At 27.6% G+C, this 19,430-nt stretch overlaps 4 protein-coding genes across 9 annotated transcripts in view; 2 read left to right on the top strand and 2 right to left on the bottom strand.

Annotated features, from left to right (window-relative positions):
• The first annotated feature begins 4,898 nt into the window (after positions 1–4,898).
• Positions 4,899–8,042, top strand: LOC117235649 (eukaryotic translation initiation factor 2-alpha kinase 1-like). Of its 4 annotated transcripts, none has more exons than XM_033497883.1 (9): positions 4,899–5,265; positions 5,549–5,716; positions 6,068–6,224; positions 6,299–6,774; positions 6,857–7,026; positions 7,093–7,266; positions 7,366–7,521; positions 7,593–7,730; positions 7,804–8,034. In XM_033497883.1, exons 1-9 carry the CDS (start codon positions 5,196–5,198, stop codon positions 8,017–8,019), a joined length of 1,725 nt encoding a protein of 574 aa, XP_033353774.1. In that variant the 5' UTR covers positions 4,899–5,195; the 3' UTR covers positions 8,020–8,034. The 4 variants fall into 4 exon arrangements, with proteins under 4 accessions (XP_033353774.1, XP_033353775.1, XP_033353772.1 ...); XM_033497884.1 differs by having other exon boundaries at positions 5,062–5,265; positions 6,179–6,224; positions 6,854–7,026; XM_033497881.1 differs by having other exon boundaries at positions 5,063–5,265; positions 6,854–7,026; positions 7,804–8,042.
• A 353-nt stretch (positions 8,043–8,395) lies between these two features.
• On the bottom strand, positions 8,396–10,344 carry LOC117235650 (divergent protein kinase domain 2A). Its single transcript, XM_033497886.1, has 4 exons — positions 9,632–10,344; positions 9,111–9,411; positions 8,871–9,001; positions 8,396–8,710 (listed from the first exon to the last, which is right to left on the bottom strand). The coding sequence occupies exons 1-4, from the start codon at positions 10,235–10,237 to the stop codon at positions 8,510–8,512; spliced, it is 1,239 nt and encodes a 412-aa protein (XP_033353777.1). The 5' UTR covers positions 10,238–10,344; the 3' UTR covers positions 8,396–8,509.
• A 95-nt stretch (positions 10,345–10,439) lies between these two features.
• On the top strand, positions 10,440–15,054 carry LOC117235646 (transport and Golgi organization protein 6 homolog). Of its 2 annotated transcripts, XM_033497877.1 has the most exons (9): positions 10,440–10,675; positions 10,760–10,889; positions 11,238–11,469; positions 11,538–12,071; positions 12,161–13,360; positions 13,437–13,641; positions 13,707–13,858; positions 14,401–14,683; positions 14,932–15,054. In XM_033497877.1, coding segments are annotated over exons 1-9 (2,793 nt in total). In that variant the 5' UTR covers positions 10,440–10,620; the 3' UTR covers positions 14,934–15,054. The 2 variants fall into 2 exon arrangements, with proteins under 2 accessions (XP_033353768.1, XP_033353767.1); XM_033497876.1 differs by lacking the exon at positions 14,932–15,054 and having other exon boundaries at positions 14,401–14,810.
• A 982-nt stretch (positions 15,055–16,036) lies between these two features.
• The window catches only part of LOC117235647 (rab3 GTPase-activating protein catalytic subunit), a 33,604-nt gene continuing 30,210 nt past the window's right edge, over positions 16,037–19,430 (bottom strand). For both annotated transcript variants that reach the window (XM_033497878.1, XM_033497879.1), the window contains exons 12-14: positions 19,080–19,399; positions 18,302–18,505; positions 16,037–16,823 (exon numbers count right to left, since the gene is read on the bottom strand). In XM_033497878.1, coding sequence (XP_033353769.1) covers positions 16,599–16,823; positions 18,302–18,505; positions 19,080–19,399 — 749 coding nt within the window. In that variant the 3' untranslated portion in view covers positions 16,037–16,598. The remainder of the gene's footprint in view (positions 16,824–18,301; positions 18,506–19,079; positions 19,400–19,430) is intronic.

Below are 19,430 nucleotides of genomic sequence, written 5' to 3'. Positions count from 1 at the left end.
CAATGTACGATCCTGTGGAGGCACGTGGGTCAACACGACTTACGTGGCTTAAACATACGCAGTGTCGGGGTCGCGGCGAGATCGACAAGGATTCCAGTTCCGAGACGTCGCGTCGAAGGTACAAGAGGTCGGGCGATGGTTGGTGGGGCTATGGACCAAATAGAAATCTCGAGGGTAGGGAGGCAAGAGTAGTGGGGTTACGGTCGAGGTAGCAATCAACTCTAGAGCGATGTCGTACCTTGACCAATCTTAACGCGACTTGTTTTAAGCTATGCCAGCGGCGACCTTAGAAATGACTCGCGATCGTGGTGAAACCAAAATGGCAAAGGGAAGAGAAAACATAACCTGGTTCATTTGTTTTTTTATTGACCACCGCGTCTTCCCGGTCTTTCACCGTTCTGTAGATTGAAAAGTTGAGACGAAAGTCGACATATCAATCCATTGTATACAGACAAGATCAATAAAACATCTTAATTGAAGATAATAAGTTGCATATTTTGGGTTTTACAGGGGTACAATTTTAAAATTTATCGCACTCCTAATTAATCTGTAACTACAGCGCAATACTACACCTTTTATTTCGGATTAGATACCTGTATATTTTTTCCATTATTTGGAATATTTCAAGTTTAAGTTTAATATTCATTTTTAACCATCAAGATGTTTATGTAATTTTATATTTTTATAAACATAGTTAAAAATATAAAATCTACGTAGAGATTCTTTTACCTGTTAAATATTATACTAATGCGAGTACTATACTTTGAATATTTCATATATTTTTGCAAATTTCTCATAAATGTTTAGAAAATATCAGATGTTTCTAACTATAATACGCTAGATAGATATATACAAAATATAGGTATAGGACATTTTTTTTTATAAATTTATAAAAATTCATAATTTTTTATTTAACTTCTTTCTGTAATATAACTTTCGAATTTAAAGATTAAATATATCATAAGTAAATATCGAAAATATCAATTTTAATCCTTATTTAGAACTAACCTATAGTATAAGAAATCAAAATTTCCGAAGCTATTATATTTTTGACGGTATTTTAATTCCTAGATCGGTATAAAATTAATTTTTGTATCGATTTTATAGTAATTAAAATCTTATGTTTCGTTAAAAACAGTCTATAGTGTATTTTTATTATTAATTTTCATTATACTTACCAGATACTTACCAATAACGAATTACAATATACTTAACATCTAGATTAGAATTATATTTTACAAGAGATTTTGGTAAAGAATTTTATTAATTTTAGGAAAACCTAATCTGTGCCAATACTTTTGTTGAATACTGTATGTTTATATATACATTTATGGAAGGAAAGTAAAGCTTGAAAAAATGTACTAACTGTGTTTATTGACCAACGCTTAGTTTTAATTGATACGATAAATCAAAACGAGTGACACAAAATTATATATTCTAATCATATATTCTAAATCAATTTTATCAAGACATATTCTTATATTTATTTTGTATCAGTATAGTGATGGAGCTTAATTTCGAAAACAATCGTAAAAGGAGTTAGACATTTCTTTTTGATCATTGTATTTATTATAGATCAACCGATTAGAATAACCGGTTTGGTATTTTTCGTGTTTCTTATTTCGAAATATTCTTATGAATATGGTTATATTTCGAATAAATATATATTAACAGTTAATATTTAAATAGAAATTGTTCATTCAAATATTTGTTGTCAAAATCGCGCAATAATTTACAAACTAACGATATTAGTGAATTGATAAATTGGGAATTTTAGATTATGGATTTCCTTTTACACAAATTTGTAAAATTTACTTATAAAATTTCACATGTTTGATTGTCAAACCTAGTTTGTTTTATTTGTTTATTATTTTTTATTGTGTTATCCAAAAGAATTGTGTAAGCATTTATTGATATCATCATAGATGATTAGTGTCACTTCTCTAAACTTAGAGTCTTTACTGAAGGTGTTTATACATTTATAGAAAATTTAAATATACAAAAATATAAAGAATGAACATAATATTCAAAAATATAAGCATATCCAAAATGTAGTATTATTTATAATATTTAAAGAGTGAAACTCCAAGTTCTTTACTTGTATTTATAAAAACATGAATACGCATAACCATCCGTAGTCTATTTATTTATAAATAAGTGTTACGAAAAAAAAAAATTTGCCAATCTTTATAACTGTTCATCAAAATTCATTCATCAAAATAAGAATACATATCAACTATAAGATCTGTTTTATTCCATTATACAATCTAAAATTGTTTATGAAAATTAATCTATGATTAATTAATTAATTTGTATAATTCTATATGCTTGATATTTCAGGAAATATAATTAATATGATGTTATTTTATGATGTACTTATAGTCAACGTATAAGATGTAGGGAAAAGAAGGGATAAGAGATCAAAGGAGGTCAAATCAGCAAGGACATATTAAGTAGAAAGTGGAAAGTATTTCTAAAGTCAATGACTCCACCACGTGCAACAATGTATGCCACCAACTGCACTACGCGCTATATTACATTTCAAGGTCGTATGGATACCAACATGACATTGTCTAGCTTTCTCTTCCGTATTCATCTCTTTCTCACATTACATAATCTAAAAGTTACGTGCTATATCTAGGTGAAAATAGCATGATACTATACATTTTTTGTTTGCTTAGTATGCGATTAATAAAATATAATCGATAAAAAAAGTTATTTTTCATTCTGTTTTATCGAACATATTGAATTAGGCTATTCGTATCGGTTATATTGTCATTTATTCAATAATTGAGATATCTTTGCTTGATTTTACGAATGTACCTATGAATTTAACTTGTATCTTACTTAACCATTAACATCATATGTTAGATGTTTTTTTAAAAAAAATGAACAGATACGATTTGTTATATAAATAATTCATTACTAATTAGTTATAAAATACGTTTTGTAAGAAATGTCATTTTTTTTAACTTATAAGTAATTATAATTGATTAGTGAGTTATTGTCTTTTACAATCAAAATGTTTTTTTTTTACAAAAAAAATGGGTTCTGTTTAAAAAGAACCTACCAGCATACAGATCAAAGCAACAAAACAGTGGTTAATATAGCGATTTTCTACTATGTATTTCGAAAAAGGCTTGTTTTAGTAATTTATTTAGTTTATTAATGTGATTCTGTATTCTGTATTTATAATGTATTCTGTATTACTGTAAAATTATATACAATATTTTTTATTGTTTATTAAAATTATAAAAATTATTTATTCGTATTGCAATTTTCCCTATAAAATTAAAATTGACTTTCAATTTATAGATATTCATTTTCCGTTTTATAAGCAGTAACCGATATTGAAACGTCTATTGTTAGTTTCAATTAATTAAGTTTATGTTAACTATATACATGATCTATGTCATGATATATATTTATGATAACTATATACATGTATATATGTCATATACATAGCATAGGCCTGAACACTCCTATACTAAAACATAGAGGCGAGCGTCCGCCGAGTGATGACAAAAGATTAATATAGTGACAACATCGGACATCGTTCTGCGCAAACACGAGAGGTTTCGGTTTCTTTGAAATATAATTAACATTCTCTAGCTAGTTATTTTTCTATTACTAAAACAATTATGATAAATCCAGACAAGGCTATAAAACGAAATGTTATATATTTTTTAAATTAAGAAAGATAAAATATTATAAATTTAATAATGAACTTGAATGGAATAGAAATAAGAAAATATAACTAAAAAACTTAATGTTGCAAGAGATTATTACCATACGCATAACAAAAAAATTCTCTTAATAGTAAATATTTCTTGAAAAGAATATACTTCTGAACGCAAAGGTGACATTTTTATATTACACTTGATTTAAATGTTTCTCCAGTAAGGGATATGTAGACTTTTATTCGCAAAAATAAAGAATAAGAACAAATTTATAATAATGGAATAAAAATATGTTTATATAAAAACTAAAAATTTATAAATAAATAAGTACATAAATAGATATATAAATATATAAATATAAAAATATATAAATAAATGAACAGATAAATAAATATCTATCGGCGATTTACCTATTGATTTGGCCTGAGCACAGACAAAGTACAGAATAAACGTGACATGTAGTGCTTTTTCGTGCCTCATGTTTTGAGGCTCATCTGACTCTTTTACCATTTTCGTGCCACATACGGCGTTATCGATTCAGTACATAGTGCCGGTTTGAATTAAAACTAAATAAAGTTTATATATATGAAAATAATAAATAAAATATAGAATGAGATATCCTGTAATCGCAATAAAGTATAGAATCCTATACCACTATAATACTTTAGAAAGTATTGCACACTGTCAAAATAATGAATTACTTAAATGATTCGTTTAATTAGTTTCAAAACTTAAAGCTGTAATTTCATGTATCTGACACATAAAAATGTGAATTTTTTAATCTTTTCTATTTTCATCTTTCTATTCTCAAATCAATTATTAATTATATATTACCAAACATAGGTAGTCTGACTCACAAACTCACAAAGAACCAATAAAAAAAGCAAAAAGGTCGCCAAAATCATGCTTCTGTAGAAAAATACCAATCAAATACATCGATCTTCACAAATATGCTAAAACTAAACAAACGATGTGATTTCAAATTAAAACTTGACAATAACGCTTAAAACTAACGACGAAACTTAAAGCTAAAACTTAAAAGTAGAGCTTAAGACTAAGCCTTAAAACTAGGACTTAAAACCACTTGTTCCAAGTCAGACAATGCATCTTTGTATAAAAAGTACACACTATGAACTAAGCCTAGATATATTTATCTTAAAATTAATTAAAAACAAAACACACACATCCCATGATATCTCTGCGATTTTCATGGCGAATGCTACCAATTTACTAAGGTATTTAAGCTAGCTAATCATACAAAGGATGCATAGATTTACCGACGTAATACAATAGCATTGTTGATTACAGAAACAAGATCGCACTGCACAACGTCCGTTTGACATTTTTCTGACTTTTTTTTTTTTAGTATCCTTTGGTTTATACCTAAGATTTCAGGGTGGCAATCTTGTTGGCGAATAGTGCAATCAGTGACCACGAGAGTACCTTATCCCTACGATAGTGTACATGGATTTACAATAATACAAGTATTGATGTAAAAATGTAATAAGTTCAAAAATGGTTGATAATAACTCACCTCCAACTAATCTTTGGGATACACTATCCAGCGCAACTACATTTGACAGAGGTAAATAATATAACCTTAAACTCCCGCGCGTTTTTTAAATGTATTCGTAGTAACAGTTCTAATAACTATAATTTTAGTCTTTTTATATTGTCATCTGCATTTATTTAATCGATAATTTACTAATTTTCGTAAAAAAATGTATTGTTTCAATTAAAAACAATAATAGTACAAAAATTAATTTTTAGGTAGTAAATCGGTCATTATCTGGAATAATAATTACAAAATTTCAATTACTTTAAGTAGTCTCTGACTGATATTTTGTTATATCGTTTTTACTTTTTAGGTAACAATGCAAATCCAACACTATGTTTGGACAATGAAAGTAATCTGAACAATAAGCAAATTGTGAGCATAGTTAGAACTTCCAGTAGTCTTTTAATTGCATCACTCATACAGCAATTGTGTATACTATTCGAAGATGATTCAGTACGCAGAAATAAATTGTATTTTGGTAATATATTTATATTCTTTATAACAACTAATTTTTATATCTTTTTGTTAGTATGAAAAATTCTTGTATTTGTACAATTTAAAAATTAAATATAACAATTTTAAAATAAGCAAGAGCTTCTTGTCAATAATTCAGTTACTTAACCATGCAGTATATTAAAAATTTTATTTTTTATCAAAAGTAATTATCAAATAGTATTTAAAAAAGTAATTTCCATTGTTTAAAACATTTCAATTAAGGAATTATGTTCTATAGCACATTTTTATTTCAAATTTCAACAATTTTTTAATTCTTTAGTGTCTTAATAAATTTTTAGATAGATTGTGATATAATTTCTATGATTGTTTTTAGCTATTTGTGATAGACTTCACAAATTGGAACTAATTGATGATTCCTACAATATGATGGAATTCGAACCATTAAGAAATCAATATCAACAAGCACTGTATCACTTGTTTACAGTTACACGTGCAGCAGCCGGTTGTGAAAATTCACTTCAGATTTCAAGGTAAAATTTAATACCATGTTTTCCAAAGTACAATTACAAAGAAGCTATATTATATTTAATTCATACAAATTTAGTTTATGTAGACCATCAATGACAGAATGGTCCCGGTATCATAGAGAGTTTCAAGAAATAAGTTTTATCGCTGCTGGAGGATTTGGTTATGTTTTTAAAGCTTTACATCGTCTTGATGGTATTGAATATGCCATTAAGAAGATAACAGTTCGTTCTGATCGAGTTAAAAATATAATGCAGCATCTTGAAGAAGTGAAAACTCTTGCCAAATTAAATCATACCAATATAGTTTCATATAAAGGTGCATGGATTGAACCAATGTTGCCTTCAAGGCAGCATTTAGTATCCTTAAGTCATTTGCAAAGCAAATTAGGTTCTATTGAACATAACAAAACAAATGAATATAGATCGTGGATAAATCAGACTTCCAGTTCACGAAGTCAACAAAATTTGGATACTGGGAGTAGTGAAAGTCCAAAAGAAAATGACAAACAGGACATGTTGTCACAACATAGTAAATGGACAAATTATAACTCTGGTACATATAATTATATCAAATAATTTGTGATTAACCATGATATTAAGATCCTATAAATTGAATTCATCTCTTGTTATAGAAGAAAATGTTAAGAAGGATGAGGAGAGAACTAATTCAAACAGTATATCTTTTAGGAACGATAGCGAACATCAAAATAATAAAACAGAAAATAATACAAATTATACTGATGGCAGTAATTCATATGAAGAATCCAGTAAAAATAAGATGCTTTTACCATATATACCTCAAACAGTATGTATATATATATTACTATATATATCTAATATATATGTGTCTAATTTATATATGATGTTAAAGAATAAATATACAACATTGTATATTCAAATGGCTCTTTGTGAAAAAACACTTCAACAGTGGCTTGACGAAAGGATAGAGGTAACGCCACAAGAAATGCTCATTGCAATATTAACACAAACTCTTCATGGTTTAGACTACATACATTCTCGTGGAATTGTGCATCATGACATAAAGGTAAAGCAAGAAAATGAAAAGATTATGATTCAAATAAAATACCTAAAGAGCTTTCACTTTATTGCTTAAAAATATATGTAATTTTTTACACAACTTCAGCCAAGCAATATATTTATTTCAACGTCAGGGCAGCTACAAATACAGTTAGGAGATTTTGGATTAGCTTGTCCATTACGAAGTGAAAATCACCATTCCATAATAGGAACACAAATGTATGCAGCGCCAGAGCAACTACAAGGAAAATGTGATCCTAAAGTATCACTGTTTTTTTCTTTTAATAAATAATAATTTTTAAAGATATTATAAAGCAACATTTCTTCTTCCAGAGTGACATATATAGTTTAGGAATAGTACTTTTAGAGCTGATAGTGCATACAAGAACTCAGATGGAAAGAATTGAAATAATTAATAGTTTGAAAATGGGACATATACCAACAACATTAGCTGCTACTCATCTTAAGTGGGTATGTGTATTTAAAACAAGATGATAGTTTAATAAAATACTAATTGAAGGTAAAGGTAATCAATGTTTGTTAGGCGCATATAGTAAGCCAATTAGTTCAAGATGAGCCCGAGAATCGGCCATCAACGAATCAATTGTTACAAGACTTAAACGAAGATAAAGATATGATGATAGCGCGTTTAAAGATTGACATTGCTAAAAAAGACGATGTAATACAAAAATTACAGGAAAGGATATTAATATTAGAAGAACAGATGGTTAAACATAGTACATCGTTGCAAGATATATAAACCTTTGTATTATTAGACTGAAAGATAGCGAGTTTTTTTTTTTAGAAAAAAAGCATATAGCATTACTTTTTAAAACTCCATGATAAAATAATAAAGAGAGTGCTCTTGTACGAATATAACTGTGCATTTTTTAGATATGTAGCACATAAAAATATTGTTTGATAAGAAAATAACAAATGCGTTTATTTATGTTTCATTTTATACACATCGAAATAAAATATTTATAAATATCTTGAATATTATCATAATTTGATTTTCATAAAGAGAGCATAAAAATGTAGATTATATTAGAGCTTATTTATTGTATTTTGTGTACAACTGTTTTATTTATTAAAATAAAGATATTTTTGCAAATAATAACATGTTCTGAAAATCGATAGGATGACACTGATTTATCTCAGTTAATTGTGATAGTAATTGCTACATAATAATTTATTTTAACAATTGATTTCAATTAATTGCATAATTTTATTTAATTCTTATTTAATTCTTATATTTGGTTTTGTATTATAAAATCTAACAGTTTTTTAAGTTGCATTCCAGCATCTATTCTACTGAGTAGTGTTTGGGGATATACACATTGTTGTATTAAATGTTGTACATCTGGATAATTTTTGAATATATCTGCCGGTATATCGTGTAGTAAACCACCAGGTAGTATACTGTTATTAATATTTATTGCTAATAATATCTATAAATGTAAAATATTTTATGTAAATAATCTTTCTATCGAAAATGATGTTGACTTAAATTTAAATGAATTTGCTTAGTTCATTTTCATTTTGTCATAATATATTTATACAAATAATAAGTTAGTATACATATTATGTTCACAAATAATAAGAACCAACCTTGCATATTGCATAGTAATTGTGATCACTAACTTTATGACTACATATATCAATACCAGAAAATGCCAGACATTCTGAGCAGCTAAAATTCTCAGTATTTACTTGTAATTGACTCCATGTAGTTGATCTCTCTAAGAAGTATATAAAATTCTTAAATAATTAACTGGGATATGAGTGTTACTCTGCGCTTTATTCTTTTTCTAATAAATGCAAAGATTTTTTCAATTATTTTTAGATTACCTGTAGCAGCAATGTTTCTGTCAACAATAATGACATTTTCTAGATCTACAAATTTTACATTATCAATTGAATCAACTGCTATATTATCAGCAGATATATCAGTTAAATAGAAGCCAAAATTATCATCTTTGTAAGTAAATTTATAAGCAGCATCTAGAAGACTCGAAGCTAATTTAGCCCTACGTAACCATGGTTCATTATAATAAGCAGTTAACGGCATCCCAACATATTCCTCGATTAAAATGCGACCACAGGTACCAAAATATCTTGGTACTGGCCAATCCTTATTTGTAGATAATATCTATAAACAAAGATATTTCAGTTCATTTTATCAAAGCATATATATCCATATAAAGCTGTATGTTTCAATTGTCTTTGCTGATAAAAGCTTATGTAGAAATCCCTATATATGAAAAATAATATAATATAAAAATAATACATTTTTTGATTAGTTTAGTTAATGTAAGTAAATTTTGTGAATTTATATTTAAATAATTTGACATAAACAAGTATATATGTACCTGAAGAAGGAGAGGCTCAGGATTAAGAACTGTTAATACCCAAATATTAATATGAAGTATTTTTCTATCGATATTTTTCTCATTACGATATACATTACTTAAGAGATCATTTAAATGTTGAACAGTAGGACAAAGTTTTAAATGATTGAAGTTATCTTTCGTAGAATTCACATGAACTTCTTTTTTGATAAGTTCATGGAAATTGACTTCAACTTTATGATCTATTTCTTTTGCATTTTTTATACAAATGTGAGAAATTCTTTTGTTTTCGCAAAGCATTCGATCAAATTCATCTAATTCCGAATTTTGTGCTAACTTCTTCAGAACAACTCTGCTATTATTAAAGGATCCAAAAAATACATTTTTTACTCCAAAAAAATATGCAAACACGGAATAAAAATCATGAAATGCGATATCTATTTCATGAATATAATTGCATGCAGAAATACCAAAACATGCTGGACATTTATGTAATTCTGTTAAACGATGTATGTCCGGTCGAAATGTAATAATTGTGGACCACTTTAATGCTATTAAAATTGTTAGAAGAGATAACAGCTCCCACTTTTTAAATTTTAATATATTATATATATATGATAAAATCATGTTACACTGTCATCAGAACTTGTTTTTAGTATGATTGTGTGAAGTTGGCTTCAATTATTATATTCAAAAACCAGAGAGGCTGTAGGAATATATTCCTACGCTCAAGATAGCAAAATCCTTTTCCTTGTAAGATAGATAAAGATGAATAGAATGTCTCTATCTCTGTCTGAGACATTGTCACGTATGCGCAGAACGAAAACCTTCTTGTCTTCCATGTTGATTTTTCGCAATTCAATTTTCGAACGGTTTCTTCTACACTTTCGGTATATTTGTGTCGAGACCAGTTCATCTGACCGTGATCGCAATTCTTACTCTTTGATATGTACCTATTATATTTATATTTTGAGGTAATAGTTTAGTTTTTTGATTAAATAAACAAAAACATGGATTATCATGAAATACTGCATCATTTAATAACATTTAATAAAAGTGAAAGTGGTATGATGATATTTTTTATATATTAAAATGAGTAAATTTTATAATCATTAAAAATTGTTAATGGGAGTTTTATAATTTTTTAAGTTGTCGGAAAGGCTGAATTTGATGAAAAGTTGCAGAAGGTTTTGCAAAAAATACAAGTAGTTTTAGTGAAAAATGATGTAAACCTTGTAATTAACAGTATTGAAGATGAAAATGAACCTGACGATATTAGGTAATATCAGCATTTTTTATAACTCTTAAATTTAGTATGTTGGCAGCTATATCTGAATTTCAATTTTTTTGATTGCACATGCCATGATATAAATTGACAGTATAAAAAGCAATTTTGTTATTCTTTTTTTCAATCAAATAAAAAAAAACAATGCTCAAAATCATTTTACATTAATGATAAACAAGTATCTCTGGCATCTCAAGCATTTAAAAATATATTAATAAAGTGCAATGCATTATAAAATGGTATGTGACATGTGATGGCTAACACATTAAAATTATATAAAGTTATATAAAATTATTTAAAATTAAATGCAAAGATGTCTCAAAATTTCTAATGTATTTTTAGGTATCGGTACATATATATCATCATATATGTTTTACAAAGTATAAAGAAGAATAATTCCACAAACGATAGATCTTTACTTAGTGTTAAGCAATTTCGTACTTTAAAAATTTGTATAGAAGTGATAACTGCCATAGGAATTATATCCTGTCTTTTACCTGGTGTCGGAGTTGACATGGCTAAATTATGTCCCAGAGCTATAGTGGTCTGGAAGGAAGATATATCAGATTTCCAAGTATGAATTATAGTTATTGCATTAAAAAACACTAATTGGGAAAATTAAAAATATTTCCTTTATTTCAGAAATATAAGAGATTAAAATTTGCAGTTAATTCTATGATGGAATTATACGATGATATTATGTTTCGTCCTCCAATACTTGCTCAAATAGGATCCTTAATCGCTGCACTTTTACAATTATCCTATGCCCCATTGATAAAACCACTTGAAAACACTATACTGACTCAAGAAGAAAATGAAAGCAAGGTTAAATTTATAATGACTAAAGATATATATGATAAATTAAAAAGAGATCAAGAACACTTTATATCTTTGTTTCATAAGTTATTAAATAACTGTCCCTCATCTGTATGCATGAGAGAAATGATGGTAATTCTTGGCATTAAAGGAGTACCAAGATGGCTCCAACGTGAAACCCGCAAATATTTAGTACAACAACTAATGCAACCTAATGGAATTATTTCAATCTTAACTATTGTTTGTGAAAACCCATTGGATTATGGACAACATTGGAATAAATTGGATACTATTTCCCGATTAATAGCTACATCACATGGAATTAATCCTAATGAATATTATAAATCCATATGCTCACAAGTACATTTTACAGATTATTTTTGCATTAACGATTCATCTTTATTTCCTTGAATACTTGATAATTTTAGGATAAACTATATTTGTTTCAGTTACTGGATCTTTTAAGTTCAACCCAGATTATGCATTCAGCAACAATAGCAAGCTACTGCATTACTATATTTCATCACTACAATCCGATTGTTTGCTATGAAAATATTGTAAAAGTAATATGCGATCCATTACTAGTAAATTCAGAAAATGAAGAGAAGGTGAAAAGCGAGGAAGAAGTGGAAAAATGTATTGAAAATTTAACAAGATGCTTTGTCACCATGGAAAGTAAATTTAAACAATTGCCTTCTGAACTTTTAATGAATGTAGCTGTTCCTTTATTTTCATTATATAACACTGTTAGACAAAGTGCTTATGTACTAAAAGCTAAACTCAAACAACTTGTACTACTGCTTTTATATGAACAACCATTAAGATATGAACTTTTCGCCGCATTTCTTGGACACAATGTAACTAATAAATTTGGAAATTATTTGAAATCAAAGTTTGGACCAGCAGGTGGAATTGAAATTCTTGGATTAGATAGGACTTGCAAATATGAAGAATTTGCAGACACTTTATTTGACTTGACGTTTACTACAAGAAATCTATCAACTAAACTGTTTTCCTATTTATTACAATTTCTATCAAATTCCATAAAAGTAGATCAAACGGAAGCTCAAAATATGTTAGAAGCTGTGGAAGATACAATGGAAAAGATGGAAGAAAAATTAGCAGCTGTGAAACTTCTATCAAGTTTAGCTAATGTATCTGTTGTGCAAGAATCACAAGTTGAAGATCCAAAATTAATGTTCTATTTTATAAAATTATTATTTAATCAGCATATAAAAAAAACACAGGATTTGACAGCAGATGAAGACTGTGAAATCTTATATGTAGGCTTAATGTTAGTGAAAATGATTGTAAACGAAAAGAAGAAATCTTTAAATTGGACAGTATTCAATGATTTTCTAAGATTCTTGAAAGAATGTTGTGCTTTTTCAAATATTCCATCTCAATTGTTAATGTTAATGCAAGAATTGATAGAACTAGTCGAAACTAAAGGTAAACCAGAAAAAAAACATTATCAGGACGTGTCAGCCGGTTGTGAAGTAGCAAACAGATTCGAAAGCGTAATTCAAGATCTTGCGGATCCGTTACTACCTGTACGTGCTCATGCACTTGTAGTTCTTACTAAACTAATTGAAAATATGGATCCGTGTACTATTTCTAGAAAATCAATTCTTCTACAATTATTTATGGTTGGTAGAAAGAATCTTTTTCTGATTTCACTCTCTTCTAATGTATTTTGTGTATTGTATATCTTTTTTTTTATAGGAAAATGTAAAACATGAAGATTCGTTTATATATTTGGCAGCAATTAACGGATTATGTGCTTTAGCCACATCATATCCAGAAGTGGTTGTTAAAACATTAGTACAGGAATATATTGATATACCACAGCGTATTTCTGGTGGAGACATAAATGTAGAAACTAGAGTTAAGTTAGGAGAAATACTTGTAAAAATGACCAGAAATTTAGGTATGTCTTGTACAGATTCCTTTCCCCTTGTATATAAAATTTTTCAGAATTGTATATTTTTATAGGTGAAATGGTATCGCCTTATAAGAATATTTTAATAAACGGATTCTTATGTGCTATACGAGATGCAGATTCTTTAATGCGAGCATCTAGTCTTTCTTGCTTAGCTGAACTCTGTAAAGTACTAGGTTTTCGTTTGGGGAATGACGTTATTGAGGTATGTTCAATTAATTTACATAAATATGAATATTATATAAAGCCATAAAACGTAGTTCTAGCAAGCGGAGAACGATTTTTCATGAAATTGACAATTATGTATTTATTTATATAAGATTCCGTTTTTTTCGTTTTAAAAACTTACTGTACATATACTCTTGACTTGTAGATATTGACTTCATGCAACTTGGTATATTTTTGTCTTTCTGTCATATTGGCTATTTTATTAATGTAGTTCAAAAAGAGTAGTCAAAATGTTGACTTTCTAAAACAACTTTTATCTTATAAATTACTTGAAATATTTTCTTTAAACGAAAATTTTATTAAAAGATTTTTAGTTTTTATTTCAGATTTATTCTTTCACAAAAAATTACCGTTTGATATTATTATATTTTATATCATATTTATATTTTATATCATAATGAATTCTTACTAAAAGTATATACAATTATATACAATTGAATTTAATATATATTTAAGCACGTTATGCTTTGAATGTATATGTAAACTTGATTATAAATGAGTTTTAATATAAATCTTTAGGTGATCTATTGCCTTACCAGTATTGTAAAAACAGACAAAGTCCCTGAATGTCGACGAGCTGCAGTTATGGTTAGCACTTTATTATTCCGTGGTCTTGGAAAGAATACATTAACAAGCCTGGGTAAAGATTTGGTTGACTTATATCGTGGCCTTAAACACTTACGAGACAACGATGAGGATCTAGTACTACGTTTACATGCTCAACTAGCGTTGGAAGAATTAGATTTAATTGTGCAAGACTTCATCCTTGCTACTCCAAAACTTGAAAAAAAAATTATTCTTTCCTAAAATATAGTTTAAGAATATTTACTATTTGGTTCCTACAAAGAATATTTATATTCATTATTCCTTTTTTAATGTATAAGTTTGAGTTATTTGTTATAGTTCTAAATAAAAGCAAATATAATTGATTTCGTTTACCATAAGTCTCTGACCAAAGTATTCAAATTTTACATATTTTTATACACGTCTGGAAAGTTTGTCAACGTTATTAATTTATTCATTGATCATTGTCTCCTTTTTTTTCTCTACAGAAACAAGCATATTTAAGGCTGTTGCTTTGAACACAACATTCAGTTCTCTTCGCATTAATACATTTTGCCAATACCTAATGTAATGATAACAAATATTATTATTAATACGATTATATATATATATATATATATATATATATATATATATAAAATACTATTAATACAATACCATTACTACATCAACAACATATCTCGGTACATATATTATGTAAAAAGGAGTATATTAGGATTTAGTATTGAAAAAATAGTTTTGTGAAAAAATGAGTTTATAAAGACTTCACTTAATGAGCATAAGAGTAATAGAAGAAGGAGAAATTAGATATATGAATGAACAATTACGGAATATAAGAAAGAATATAAGAAAAAGTACGAGTGAATTTCACTTATATAGATAATTATTTTAAGGTGGCTAAACATGAGTGAAAACAGTACAATTTGTTACCAATGAGTATTTTGTACGAACAATAAACAATAGATCTAAGTACCACTTGATATAACTAGACTGCGAATGTTTATGGAAATTCATATTTCTGTAAATATAATTAAAGAAATAGAACCTAAACAGAAATTTATTTCATCTACTAAATGTCGTGATAAGTACTATATATTCTTAGTATATTTTGTATATTTTTGTATATTATATGTATTTTGTGCATTTTTGAAGTTTTAAATTCTGCATAAATGTTCAAACATCCACAGTCTAGATATGACAAAATATTCGTGTTAAGAATCTCACGGCTGTCAAGGTGATATGAAGAAATGTTGATGATGTGTTGTTATATATGTGTATGTCTGAGTCTGATAAAAATATGCTTCGTTGGAAAATAAGGGTATATGGAAATACATACTTTTTGTAACCATTATATATATATAAAGTGAATACATTGATGCTGGCTTGATGCTGTTGCACATGTACTACACCATTAAGAGAATACACCACCCTATACTTATAAAATATATACTTTTATCTCCCTTAAAAGTTTTAGGCGAATAGAATGTTGTATCAAAGGAATTTATCAAAATTCAAATTTCTGATAAAATTAGGAATGTGAAGGAATATTTTGCATAATTGATTTATTTTACAATGTAATATATTTATGATACTTCAATTACTGACTTTTTAAATGTTTACAGTTGATTTTTTTGGTAAAAGGTTTCTTTTTCTTCAAACTACTGCCATTTCTACGAGCACTGCAACTTTCAAAAAATCCTCTGCCACATTTCAGATAATAGATTCTAGTTTATAAATAGAAAAGAATTTTTTATCTTAAATGTTTCAGTACTCTGCAGAAATGGCAGCCAGTTATCTATGTTTTAGCAGAAAAGGTTTCGAATGTAGTGAATAATTTTGCCATTTTGTAATATTTTTTCCTTTAAAAAAAATTGCGAAGTAAAGTTAAAGTCACATTAATATCATTTGAAAAAGATCTAAATTTTTTATCTTGTAATAACTTATCAAAAAAATTCTCCAATTCTTCTTTATGGTAGTTTTTATATACAAATTTGTCGATAGAGAAATCGGAATAATAGTGAACTAATGTATAGAAAATTTATTTTAACAACTTATTTCACACAATTGGAGAAGATGGAAAGACAGAAACGACTGAATTTCTAAAGTATTCATTAATCAATACATTCTTAATTAGACAAGTCTTAGAACGTGGACTATAAAAATATCGTATCTTTCGAGAAGAATCCAGCTAATCGAATATCATCTCGTTTAAGACATACATACAGCCTTTGTGGTTGTGGAGTTGAGGTTGGCGAGGGCCTTGGTGTTACAATTCGTAAAATAAACTCTTTACAGCAAGGTTCTGGGAATGTTTTAAACGTATCTCCAGCAACATCTACGTCTGGATTACTATTGAGGGAGGTCATTATAAGAGCAGCCTAGAACATACAAAGTTATTAATAGCATATTACTTTTGTTAAATAAATATTTGTATTAAAGAGTATTACAATCTAGATGATTATTCAAAAATTCGGCTGTTGGATATTTGCATTCTCTTTGTACTTAGCTTTTGTCATGCAAAAATGTATTCTTAAATTATTAATACGAAATTCGTAAAATTGTAGAATCACGTTATAATTAAAAGAAGAAATCCAAACGCCTTATATTCAGAATGAAATTTTCCAAATTGATGAAAGTTTTCTTGAAAATGATCGAATAGATTGATTTGCATTTTTGATTATATATAAAATAGTCGTTTGGCTAGCGAGTGAATTAGAAGCTGATATTTGCAATATGTTTTTAACAGTTTGAGGGATTTAAAAATGAATTTATACACTTTTAAATATCGCCACTTTAATATTTATATCAGCTGTAATTTACTATTTATTATCTATACCAGAATTAGGTAATATATTCTGTGATCAGAAGGCAATAAGACTTTTGACATAAGCATAAATTAGTATGAAAAGAATGCATTAGGATTTGTCATACTTTCATTTTCCTTTGTATCTTAAATAATATTGCAGAGAATACTTTCGTTTATATAATGAAACTTTTATTCTCGCCGACTAATGGCTACTGATGATTTATTTAGCATGAACAGGCTACCTTTGGATAACAAAGAGCTCAGTCTACATATATATAGATGCTTAGTCAAAGATTTGAAAATCTAATCAAACTAACGTTAAGTAATTATCTACACATTGTATTTTGTTTGTCTTAAATTTCTTAATATCTCACAATTAGTTATTTTTATTGGTACAAAGTTGATTGGTTTAGTCAGAATAATGTACATTGAGATTTATGATTTTTCTCCTTTAAGATCAATTTTTTTGAAAAATCGAAGTTTTCTACATTATTGACATTTTCTATAAGAGAAAGTATTGAGATAATTGTTTCTGAAAGATAACCAAAATTTAGCTTTAATTTTGTAAAACTTATTTTATGGAATATATGGGAAACATAAACACAAGAACACTATTTTGCATCTTTCTTTGTTTACATATGATAAGTGTTAAAATTAAAGTTACCATATCTCTCAAACCAAAATAGTAATAGAAGTGTCTCAGTACTTTTTATAGAGAATAACAAGAACATCGATTGGAGAAAATATAGTACCATTTAAAACAATATCTTTTTTCCGAGAACTCTGAGATCTTAAGGGTAAACATCATGAATCAGAATGTTGTTCATTTTGAATAAATGAACTTCATCTTGACATAATTTTTTGTATCAGTAAAAGCAACTAAAGTATTAAGAAATTCAATGTAAACAAAACATCTTGTATAGTTAAAATGTGAAAAATAAAAATTAAGTTCTTTATTTATTTAGTAATATCTTCACATGTTAGAAGGTGTTGATTCAAAAAGTGTTGTCTAGATTAGAATACCCTCTGAAATCAAGTATTAATTAGTACTTTTTGAGCATCTCTAAACATTGTTGTTATTCGAGAACCGATATTTCCATTGGATCCACCTGGCACATCCACTTCCTTTCCTCGCATTAACTGGATGAGAAACGAAGTAAATTCTTTAGAATCATTGTTTCCACCCAGTTTATGTTGTAAAGAATTTACTTGTGCAACAAGAGCTTCCACACCTTCTACGTCCCGAATAATTTCCTGAAATGAATTTACTTAATTCCTTTTTTTCCTTTGTTCATTTATGCAGAGTAAGATACCTGATATTATCTTGAAACACCTTAATATAATTATGTTCAGTAAAATATATTGCCAATGAACATTAAATGATTTCAAAGGGTCACATTTTAGTATTATTAATTTTTTAAATAGAATTATATATATTTTACTATTATTTATATATTCTATATTATTATTTATATATAATACAATAACATTACGTAATATTATAATATTATTCAATTTAATCTGTCATTCTTTACTATAAAATCATATATTATATGAAAAAATGTGTTGCTTTTATATGAAAAAATTATTAATTTGGGAGATATTTTAATTTCAATATTATATGTTAATCATATGTGTGAATGGTGTAACTTTCAAAAGTTTTGTTGAGCGTCTCAGCTCATGATGATAAAAAAAGCTAACACCATAATGTCTCCTTTGAAACCATTGAACTTTGTTCTACAACATTTTTCATTGAAGATAATAATATAAGATGTATCATACTGCATAATGTAAAATGTAAATTGCTAACTATATAGGTTAAAGATACCTCATATACATGTAATTTTTGATGAATAGGTTTCGTAGCATATTGTAACTTATTAAGTATACTGATTGTAACATCAGGTAGATTTGGTAAAGCATCTTGCTTTTGTTCGCTCAAAGTGTAAAGCGCTGCATGAGTTAATGCGGGTAAGAGAAGTTGAGCAATTTGGCCTATGCGCTTTGTACTTAGGAAATGCAGAGCTTTTTCAGCTTCCCTTGTGTCATCGAATAGACGTTTTTGTCGATGTGCAGGTACAGGCAGGGCTGAACTCCAAGTTGTAGACCATGGATTATTGGGAATCAGCATTCTTGCCGATAAGTGACCTATATTAGATAATAGATTATATAATTATAG

The sequence above is a fragment of the Bombus vosnesenskii genome, unplaced genomic scaffold (genome assembly GCF_011952255.1).
Source record: "Bombus vosnesenskii isolate JDL3184/JDL3185 unplaced genomic scaffold, Bvos_JDL3184-5_v1.1 scf7180000013319, whole genome shotgun sequence".
Classification (NCBI taxonomy): Eukaryota; Metazoa; Arthropoda; class Insecta; order Hymenoptera; family Apidae; genus Bombus; species Bombus vosnesenskii.
Note: the sequence above shows the minus strand (reverse complement) of the source record. Positions and strands in the feature narration are given on the sequence as shown.

Coding starts and splice junctions, on each gene's coding strand:
- LOC117235646 (XM_033497876.1), top strand. CDS start 10,621: ATGGATTATCATGAAATACTGCATCATTTAATAACATTTAATAAAAGT. Junction 10,890..11,237: donor AATGAACCTGACGATATTAG/GTAATATCAGCA, acceptor ATGTATTTTTAG/GTATCGGTACATATATATCA. Junction 13,859..14,400: donor TGGGGAATGACGTTATTGAG/GTATGTTCAATT, acceptor ATAAATCTTTAG/GTGATCTATTGCCTTACCAG.
- LOC117235649 (XM_033497881.1), top strand. CDS start 5,196: ATGGTTGATAATAACTCACCTCCAACTAATCTTTGGGATACACTATCC. Junction 5,717..6,067: donor CAGAAATAAATTGTATTTTG/GTAATATATTTA, acceptor GATTGTTTTTAG/CTATTTGTGATAGACTTCAC. Junction 7,027..7,092: donor TACCATATATACCTCAAACA/GTATGTATATAT, acceptor ATGATGTTAAAG/AATAAATATACAACATTGTA.
- LOC117235650 (XM_033497886.1), bottom strand. CDS start 10,237: ATGATTTTATCATATATATATAATATATTAAAATTTAAAAAGTGGGAG. Junction 9,412..9,631: donor CTGAGCCTCTCCTTCTTCAG/GTACATATATAC, acceptor CTTTGTTTATAG/ATATTATCTACAAATAAGGA. Junction 9,002..9,110: donor CAGAAACATTGCTGCTACAG/GTAATCTAAAAA, acceptor TATACTTCTTAG/AGAGATCAACTACATGGAGT.